Source organism: Oenanthe melanoleuca, chromosome 23 (genome assembly GCF_029582105.1).
Source record: "Oenanthe melanoleuca isolate GR-GAL-2019-014 chromosome 23, OMel1.0, whole genome shotgun sequence".
Lineage (NCBI taxonomy): Eukaryota > Metazoa > Chordata > Aves > Passeriformes > Muscicapidae > Oenanthe > Oenanthe melanoleuca.
This window is the reverse complement of record NC_079356.1, coordinates 3223066-3233585: the sequence shown is the minus strand read 5'-3', so window position 1 is coordinate 3233585 and position 10520 is coordinate 3223066. Positions and strand designations below refer to the sequence as shown.

Genomic DNA, 10520 nt, shown 5'->3' with positions numbered 1-10520 from the left:
TCTGCACTGCCTCATGTTTTACATTTCCCATCATGTTTTACATTTCCCAGCTTTGCAATTCTTGCAGTCCTAGTCTTCTCCAGTGCCAGCAGCTTATGGTTGAATTTTAGGGTCCAGAACTGGAGGTTGTTTGCCATCTTCTGAGTTCTTTGTTGGAGGAGTTCTTTGTTTTACCTTACAAAAATGCAGGAGCAGACCTTAAGCCAATGAATGATTTAGCAGTTGAGCTGTAACTGGGTTTTTGAATAATGCCAAGGAATTTTAAGGAAGTGCTTGCTAATGGCATGCAGGCACTCGTCAGTTAATTTACCCAACTGCAGCACCAGAAAGTTCTGTCCTGAGGTGGGCACCTGTCCTGCACACATCCAGCTGCTTTGTGGGTTCTGTCACCTATTTTAAATGATTCCTACTACATAACAGAATCTTTAGCAGTTTTAAATGGGCTTTTTCTGTGAGAGGTACAACAGCAAATGATGCCTTGTGCAGCTGGGTCTGGAGTCCTGGAAAACAGGTCAGAAAACTGGTTTCAAGTGTTAGACCGGCATTTGAGCCCCAGCCCTGGTGCTGATTACAGTACCCGAGCTGTGGGACCAGATGTGCTGCCCCTGAGGGATGTGTGTTTGCAAAGAAGCCACTCTCCCACCTATCTGCTTCATCTTGGAGATCACATTTCCCACTCCCGATTTCAGTTAAGGAAATATTCTAGTAGGTTACCTTTAATTTGCATGGGTTTAAAATGCTTACTGTGTCACTTACCTGAAAACTAAATTTATGCTTTTAAAGACTAATTCAGCTGGGAATCTTCAGGATGGTAATTCTTAATAATGACTCTGAAATTTGCATTATGGATCTTTAACTTCTGTTGGCCCAAAATTCTAGTTCTTCAGTACCTTCCCAGTTGTTTCCCAGGGGAAGGGCCCCTCTTGCTACCGGAAAAAGTGATGTTGTTTCTTCACAATTAGTAGCAGGTTCAAACTCACTTGGACAAGTGCCAGTATGCTGTTCTTACCAAAAGATGATCTTTAAAGGGCAGAGGAAATAAAGGTGTCACTGCCTGACCCAGCACTGAGTCTGTCACATTTGAATCTCTTCCTCTCTTCCCTGTATGCCGTTTGCCCCTTTCATCCCTCTGCTTGTTTGTGTAACAGATCCTTAACCAAGTGGTAGTGAACATTGCTAAAAAGTCTCAAAAATGAGAACAGGGCAAGCCTAAGCTCTGAATTTATGTTGATACAGTGAATCATCGAATCATGAATCATGGAATATCCCTAAATTGGAAGGAATCCACAAGGATCATCCAGTCAAATGCCTGGCCCTGCACAGACACCCCAACAATCCCACCCTGTGCTGAGAGCGTTGTGCAAACGCTCCTCGAGTCCTGGCAGGGTGGGGGCCGTGACCATTTTTTGGGGAGCCGCTCGGCTGTGGCTGCGCAGCGCTGTCGCATTCGGACGCTCCGTGTTGCAGGACCCGCAGCCCAGGGCGGGGGCACCGTGCGGGACGTGCCGGCGCCTCCACCCCGCGTGTTCGTGTTCCGCGCATGGCAACACTCGGGCCCGGGGCTCGGGGGTTCTCCCGGCAGGTTTAGCGGGGATTAAGAAATCAGCTGAGTTCACTGGGCACCGGGCTAGAAGCCCTCGAAGCCGCCGCACAGGGCAGCTGCTGCGGCAGGGAGAAAACGCCGCAGACATAATACGTTGTATTGAAACACCACAACACTGCGGGGTGGGGAACAACCCCTCGGTGCTTCCGCTCCGGCTCCCGATGGGCTCGGGTTGTGCTTTCCCGGCACGGGCGGTACCGGTGTCCCAGCCCCGTCCTTCCCGCTCCGGGGCAGCCGCCGGTGCCTGCGGGGCTCCCCCGGCCCTCAGGGCCCTGAGGCTCCCGCCGCCTTTCCCGCCTCCCCACCCAATCCCGCTGTTGCCGCGGCAACCGCGCCGGCTCGCGCCCCGCCCGCTTCCGGCGCCGCTTCCCGTTCCCCCGGAAAGGAAGGGGCGCGCGCGGGGGCAGGGGAAGCGCGGGCGGGATTTCCGGCGTGCGGGGCGCGCGCGCGGCGGGGCGGGAGCGGCCGCGCGAGCCGGGGCTGCGGGGCGGCCACGCCACTTCCGCCTCCGCCGCCGCGTGAGGGGCCGGGACCGCCGGGAGCGGCACCGGGAGCGCCGCCAATTCCGGGTGCGGCACCGGGAGCAGCGCCGGGAGCGGCCCAGTCGGGAACGCGGCGGAGGAACCGCCGCCCAGCGCAGCCCCTCGCCGGCCGCCGCAGCCCCGAGCGGCTGCGCCCCAGCTCCATGAATGGAAATCGGCAGCGCAGGTGAGCGCGGGCCCGGCGGGGTCGGGGAGCGGGTCCCCCGCGCCGTTCCCCCCAGCTCCCGGTGCGCCCTCCCCGGTGCCGCGGGTCAGCGGCCGGGCCGAGTCCATCCCGCGGAGGATCGGGCGGGAGGGGCTGAGCTCCGCGGGCAGGGCCCCGGTACCGGGCAGAGCCGGGGCCGAGCCTCTCCGTGCCCTGCTTCCCGTGCCGGAGGTGGAGGAGCAATTGTCGGTATTTCATAACCGGTGTGCCCGGCTTGCGTAACCCGCGCCGTGCCGGTGCCCGAGGGACGGACCCGCAGAGCCCGGCGGGACCGGGCAGCGCTCCCTCGAGCAGCTCCTGCCGGGCACACAGCGGGGGTTTGGCCCCTGTGTGTCAGCACGCTGAGCTTTGGGGCTAATTCCGGTGTCTTTGGGTGTTCTGCTTCACAGTAACCATTCCGAGGTGGTTATTGCCCGGAGAAGCTGTGGCTGCCCCATCCCTGGGTAGGGTTCAAGGCCAGGCTGGACCGAGCTTGGAGCAACCTGGGATAGTGGAAAGTGATGTGCCCATGGCAGGGGGTGGAATGGAATGGACTTTAAGGTGTTTTCCAACCCAAATCGTTCTGTGATTCTATGAAAATCTTCACATTTTTGCCATTTCATCCTTTTGCCGGGAAAGCACATCAGTATTTATCAACTTTGTGGTTTAAATGGATTTTGAGGGTTGGAGAAGGAAGTTCTGATTCAATTTTTCAAGGTAATTTATTCCAAGTCTGGCAGAACAGCGGAGGAGGGCTCAGGGCTGGGCAGTGTTTAATTGGCAGTTCCCTGGCTGTACCTCGATGGCAAAGGGAATGTCCAATGACACCTGGAGTTCCATGTCTATCACTTGAATAGGTACCACAGGTGGTGAAAAGAGACCAAAGGTGTCAACACAAAACCTGCCTTCTTATCTCCATATGGAGATCCTTTTCTAACATACTTGGAGATTTAAAGACAATGATAGATTCGGATGGAAAAACTCCCTACCTCAGCTGTTGCCTGGCTTGAAGTTGTGGTTGGTTGAGAATATTTTAAGATGCAGGATTTTAACAATCTGGTGGAAATCATATGATGCTCTCTTACATGGTGTTAAATAAACTCTAACCAGGTGCAATTATAGTTGTCTCCTGATAAACAGGTTTGCAAGAAGAACCTGCAAATGGTTTAGTTTTCCTTTGGAGTGAATTTTCCCGTTGTTAGGCTGCAATATGTTGGGTTTTAGCAAGGCTGCTGCAGTGTTCCTTGTGGGCTCAGGTGGTGTCCAGCACAATGTCCCTCCTATGTCGGTTCTGTGATGAGGGAAGTGTTAAGTACAGTGCTCACAATCCAGGTCTTGAGCTGTTGGAACAGCAGGACACGAACCATCCTTGGTGGAGCAAATGAGGATTAAAGCTCTATCATGAAAGAGAGAAAGACACTGAGATGTGTTTTCTGTGCGCGAAGGGAAAACATGGGATAAAATAAGCAGAGAGGGCAGCAAAGAATGGTGGGTGAGTATCCCTGGAGTAAAGTGTGGAAGCTTGTGCCAGGACATCTTGGGTGAAGCAGTGCTGTAGGTGAGGTCCTGTTTGTGTGAGAGGCTTAGGCTAAGGAATCTGGAAGTATTATGGCTCTCCTGGTCCATGGGATTTGAACATCACTAGAAGTAGGAGCAGGATGTGAAGGTGGCTGCTCAGGGCGTGGGTTGTGGTGAAACCAAACTGAGGACCAGCAATAAAATGTTCATTGGGGAAAGTGAAGGAAAAGCTGCTTCTGGCACAGGTCAAGCATTATTGTACTTCCACCAGGAGAATGTTCAGTAAACTTCCAAAAGGCAGGGAAGTTCAACCAACAGGGGATGTTCTGTGGTATAACCAAGTAGTGTCAGTGCTGATTGTCTTCATTTCCATGTCCTACATTGTTCTGTCAAAGCTCACAGCTCTTTGTGTTAAAACTGTTAAATTGTGTTGGATTGTAGTTTTTTAATTCCAGTTTTTAATTGAAACGTCACAGGCATCTTTAATGTTCTGTTTGTTTCCCATACAAATCTTGGGTAGAGAAAATCCTGAGAAGTGGCTTTTCCCTCTCTGCTTCAGTAGTGATTTGGGAAACTCATTAAAAGTCCCGTTTTTGTGGGTGTGGTAGAGCAGGGAAGGGGGTGATTCATAGTTGCCTTCAAAAGTTATTCTACTGTGAGATACAGTGGCAGATTTCCTCTGGAGTTGCTGTGGAAGTTGTTTGACTCACAGTATGAACTGTTTCATCCTCAGAGCTTTATTTCCTCAGGGGTGAAGATGTCCAAGAGTATTTCTTGAGCTAATTTTTACCTTCCTGATTTTTGGTCTGTGGAAATACCTTCCAGGGAAAACTCTTGCAGGGTTTGTGTGGGCTGGCACATTCTCTTCTCCCAGAGCAGTTGGATATTAACTTCACTATGTGCATAAAAGCTGCTTTTTTGGGCTTAAAGCTTTTTGTATTTAGATTTTTTAATGGTTCAGAAGCATTGATTGTCTTTTAAATTTTCCTGAAACGCTTCAGTGTGTTTTCTGTAAGTCCATTAGGCCAGAATGAGTTACCACACCAGTATTTGGCAGTTAAAGAGCACGGCATGAAAATGCTGGTTTTTGATGAGTTTGAACATGACTTAGTATCTGAAACCTTGAAAAAAACCCAAACCCTAAATTGCAAGGAGGAATGTTTAGAAAACATGGATTGCATTACTCATAAATAATGTAATGCCACCCAGCAAGGCCGAGTGACAGAAATGAGGCAATTCATGATTTCTGGCAGACAGAGCTCGATCATTGAAACCGACATTTGAATCAAATCTTCTCTATATATTTTTTTAATCCAGAGTTAGGTTATTTTGTGCTAGTGATAAGATTTTCTTAGAGCTCCTCAGGCTGGGCCTCTGAGTAGAGGCCAGGGGCCCTGTGAAAGGGAGTCTTTTATTTTTCCCCCTCCATGGAGAACTCTAGCTCTCCCCAGTGCAGCTCCAGCCTGAGGCTGGGATCGGTTCCACAAATCTGCCTCGTGCTCCTGAGCCAGAGTAAGTTGTATTTACCTGCTCAGGCCTTGATGATGTGTTTTGGGCTGTTCCAGCACCTATTCAGTTGAATTTAGAGCTGCTGTATAAACAAAAATAAAACTACTAAGTTATCTCTGTTAATACAGTTTGTCTTTATAATGCTGAAGCCACAGTGGGAAAGAGGGTAATTTTTTTTCTGGAAGCTTGGTGGGGATGGCCCTTTCTGGAAGGAAATCTGCATTTCCTATTAGCATCCTGCTGGAGATCAGGGTTTTTCTTCACTCTCTAAAAACAGCGCGTGTGCCAGAAGCTGCAGTTTTTCCTACAATGGTGTGTTGGAAGCATTTGCAGGTTTCTGAGCTCCTGCTCGTTGTGTTCAGGCTTTATTCTGACAGGGCTTCTCTGGTTGCTAGGTAGGTGCAGCCAATGTTTGGATGCAGGCCAGCCATGTCCGTGTGCTGGCTGGGCTGCCGAGGAATCGCCGTCCCTTTCAGCCGTGTTTCAGCTTGATTGGAGCATCGATACTTCTGTGGAAGAAAAGAGTCTCACTCAGAGCTCATTGGAACCCTTAGAGGGACTTCCACAGTGGAACTGGGGGAGCTTTAAGGTCCCTTCCAAGTCAGACCATTTCATGATCTTGAGACGTGCTCCCTTGGTGCACAAAAGCCTTCCAAGAATCTGTCTGAGACACCAGTTTTTGTTCCTGTTTGTGTGTTCATTGTTTTCTGTTGTAAATCAGTCGAGTTTTACTGCTGGGGACTTTGCTGAGCTGGTTTTATGAATTGAGCTCTGCTCCAGCACACTGAACAGACTTGGTTTGAGGCTTTCCTGGGATTTTTAAGAATACCCTAGGCATGTATCTGAAGGGAGCCTATAAGGGAGATGGAGAGGGACTATTTACAAGGCCTGGAGTGATGGGGGAATGGCTTCCCACTGTCAGAGAGCTGGCTTAGATGGGATATTGGGAAAAAATTCTTCTCTGTTAAGGTGGAGAGGCCCTGGCACAAATTTCCCGAGAAATTGTGCCTGTCCCATCCCTGGAAGTGTCCAAGGCCAGGTTGGATGGGGCTTGGAGCAACCTGAGACAGTGGAAGGTATCCCTGCCCATGGCAGGGAGTGAGATGATTTTTAAGGTGCCTTCCAACCCAAACCATTCCATGGTTCAATGGTATGTACGTACCTGGTGCTGTAATGGCAGACTGTATTGGTTTATTTAACACAAAGAAGTTTCTCCTCTCAGACTTGTGGGCAGCTGAGCAGTGCAGAACTCTCTGGAAGCACTGAGGAGCTGCTGCATCCCCTGTGGAGGAGGCCTCACAGTGCTGTGCTTTGAGAAAGGTTTTTGTGCCTTGACCTGCTTTCTTTTTGCAATGGTTAAAGGCCTTGAAGAAAAGCATCTGCCACTTGGGCATCCTGTACTCTGCAGGATAATAGTACTTGGAATTTTTTTGGTTTGTGTGTTTATTTCCATGGGCTTGACACAGGACTTAGGCATGAGGTTGGGTGAGTCACCGATAGATCGGCGGCGAAACCATCCCCAGAGCGTCGCTGGTTATTTGTGTTTTATTGGGGTTTGAGTCACAGCTTTGAAGCCACTGACACAAGACTTTCACAACAGAATCTGGCACGTCAGTGTCTCTTGAAAGCAGAGTCTCCTGTATTTGGGCAAGACTGCCATACTCATGTCTTTAAGTTCATTTGTCCACGGGAGCATATGATTCACACAATAATAACAAAATAGCTGATTTTTTAAAAATTGCACCTGAACAATGTGTAGACCTGCACTTGTGATTCATTTATTGGTCACTTAATTCCTGTTTGCCAAAATCTGGGATCTAACTTCTTCCTAGCTGACCAGACTAAAAGAAGCTTTTTAATGTTATCTTTATTTGAGCAGTTTTGTTAGTCTTTCCTGCAGATAGGAATGAAATATAAACTATGGTGTGTATGTCTTCAGAATATTAATACGAACTGTTGATGTATTTATGCCACTCAAATGTTTAGTAGTAACTTCTTTTTGCTTATGCTTATATTCTGCAATTATAGCTGGAGTAAATTCTAGGGTTGCATTTACTCATGTGAGAGTATTAAAATGAAGGAAAAGTTGAAGAGAGCAGATGCTTGGAACAAGTTTTGCATAAGCAGAGTCTGTGAGCGGGTTTTAAATGATGCTTCTTGGTTTCTGTTTTGTTTTATCTTGTGGCTCCAAGCCAGCCCCACTCAGAATTTTTCAGTGGTTTTCTGGGTAGAGCCAGACAAATGTTACAGAGGAACTTGGCATTGATGTTCACCTGTTCTCAGAACATGATTTTCTTCAAGATAATGCAGGTTTTTTTACAGACATTATGGAGATTAATCAAAAGGCAAATAAAAAACATTTTTCCCAGCACTTGACATTTTAACTCTGCTATGAAAATGAGTGGGCTGGAATCGCTGCCTGCATCACCGAGTAGGAGGAGAGGGGAGAACTTTGCACTACCTTGCTCAAATGCTCTGTAAATCAGGACATTTGTGCCATGAGTAACTTCTTAAAACTCAGGCTACTGAGCATTTTGGGTTTGTTGTTGTTTCTTAACTAGAAAAGAGGTATTTTTAAGTGGAAATACCGGTAGAAATTCTGGGAAATGGGCTGTTTACTACTGTGTTTGTAAGGCATGAGTAATGCAAATCTTGAGTGGAGGGTTCTCACCTAAATGATGAAGGATAAAGGAAAGGATGATAAAGGAAATTAAATATATGAGAATGGAACAAATCTGGGCAGATATTTTAGTTACTTTTCAAAATACCCATCTCAGTGCAGATTTGTATGTTTCTCTGAGTGGTTCTGGGTATTTTTCTCTAGCCTACAAGTAAGCAAGAGTTTTACAATCCTGTCTTAATCTGAGCCTTTACTCTTCTGGCAAATTGGTTTTATGGGGGTAGTTAGATGAGAGGTAATGGTCTTACTCTTCATCCATTTTCAGCCAGCAAAGTTCAAGAATAATCTGTCTTCCAAGACTCAGCTGATATTGGCACTGAAATGAAAAGTTTATCTCAAATCCTGTGCATCAGTCCAGAGCTACTTCTGTATTTTTGTACTCTGCAGGCACTTGGTTATTACCAGGGTGTTTAGAAAAGACTTGTGAAATTTTCTGCGTTATTTTTGGGGTGGTTTTTGTTTTGTTTTGGATTTTTGGTTGGGGCTTTTTTTTTTTTTTTTTAGGAAATCTCCTAAACAAAACCTGCTTTTATTCATGCTGATCACTGAAGCTCATGAGTAACAGAACAGTGTTGATGTAGGTGTAGCCTTAAGGATTAATAATGGGCAAGCATTTGTTTGGAATTTTGTGAGCAGCATGCTGTTGGAGACAGCTGATTTCCTTTCCTCGAGTGTGCTGGCTCTGGTGCCCACCTGATTGTCCTGGGAGTTGATTGAGGATTGTCTGATGTGCTTTTCTCCTAATCTGTGGGATTTTTCCTTTGCAGGACCCGTGGGGGCACAGCCCCTGCTCATGGTGCCCAGACGACCCGGCTATGGCACCATGGGCAAACCCATTAAACTGCTGGCCAACTGCTTCCAAGTTGAAATCCCAAAGATTGATGTCTACCTCTATGAGGTGGATATCAAACCAGATAAGTGTCCTCGGAGGGTGAACAGGTGAGAAGATACATTTGTCTTGTAAATTATACCATTGGGAATGTTGAGTAACATCAAGAGCTGTGCAAGGGAACATTTCTTTCCTTTATTCCATGTCCCAGCTGGGAGGTGAAAGTGCTGTTGCTCATTCAGTTTGAAGAGGAAGTCAATATTTATCATCTTCCTGAAGTAATTTGGGTTAATATTGCCTGGCCAGGACGTGGTGCCTGGAAGCTGCTGCTATGCAGTACTTGGTTTGCACTTGCTGAAGGGAAGTTTTTCCATTCTGTGCCACTGAAACACCAAGATCTCCCAAAGAATTCAGATCCCAACTGCCTGTTACAGTTGGAGGTGTTCCAAAAGTCTCTTTTTATCTACTACTTGCTTCAAGAAGCATTTTTGTATAAGCTGAAAATTTCATGATGGTTTTTCAAGTGTCATTTCAGTACTTGTGTCAGGTTAACCTTTATTGCCATCAATTTATAATAAAGCAAGGCAGATGAATTTATAATTATGTCCAAATTGGATCAGGCTTTTACATTATTTTGTAGAAACTCAGGATATTAAGGATTTAAAGTCAAGCCTTTTTTGTTAGGGCATCTTATGTTTGTAACCAGTATAGGTGGAATTCAGAACTCTCATCAATTAAGGATCAGATAAACATTGCTGCAGACAGTACAATGAACTGGCAGAGCTTCCACCTGGGGGGTTGTACTGTTTTTTCACAATATCACTTTGTGGGGTTTTTCCAAGGTAACAGTGTCCTTGTTTTCCATAATAAAGATGATGCAAAGGCCTTGGTCGTTTCTAGAAGTTTCTGAAATTATTTCAGCACCAATATTCCCCAGTATTTGAGCATTTGTGTTGATTCTGATTTTATTCTGTAGTGTTTATTTCGTTAAAGTGTGTGAAGCACCTTTTGGAATAGCAGTGGGTGTTTATAATTCACTCAAGTATTGTTTATTTCAACTACTTCAGCAAAACACCAGGGAGTGGGAGCTAGCTTGAGTCTGATCTTTCTTCAGAAACATCTTCAATGCAAATATCCCCTTTTCCAGGGACGTGGTGGACTCTATGGTGCAGCATTTTAAAGTGACAATATTTGGGGACCGTAGACCAGTTTATGATGGGAAAAGGAGCCTCTATACAGCCAATCCACTTCCTGTGGCCACTACTGGGGTAAGATAACTGGGAAGATGTTATATTGGTAGCATCTTTGTAGGAAAGAAAAAAAAGCAACCTTAAATATTTTTGATTTCAGAAAAGCTTGAAATATCTTTCAGTGTTTGTACTAAACTGAGTCCTTCTTATATATTTCCTGCAAATTCCAGTGTGTTAAATATTCATTAGTTGCATTCTAAACTTCCAGTAGAATTTCGTAGCTGCTTTCTACAGCAAAATCTATTAAAACATTTCATTTTACAGACTGTAGCATATGATCTTATGATGAACTGAAAAAAAACAAGCCAGAGTTTTTCTAGACTATATTGCTTTATGATTTGAGGTGACAAAAAGTTACTCTCCTCTTCTGCTTGGTCAGGGCCCAGTTCTCCTGTTTTTATCTGA

The 10520-nt window shown here is 46.3% G+C and overlaps 1 protein-coding gene across 1 annotated transcript in view; it reads left to right on the top strand.

The window, feature by feature from the left end:
- Window positions 1–2033: 2033 nt before the first annotated feature.
- The window catches only part of AGO3 (argonaute RISC catalytic component 3), a 32787-nt gene continuing 24300 nt past the window's right edge, over window positions 2034–10520 (top strand). Inside the window, exons 1-3 of the mRNA XM_056508920.1 lie at window positions 2034–2311; window positions 8804–8975; window positions 10013–10133. Coding sequence (XP_056364895.1) covers window positions 2293–2311; window positions 8804–8975; window positions 10013–10133 — 312 coding nt within the window. The 5' untranslated portion in view covers window positions 2034–2292. The remainder of the gene's footprint in view (window positions 2312–8803; window positions 8976–10012; window positions 10134–10520) is intronic.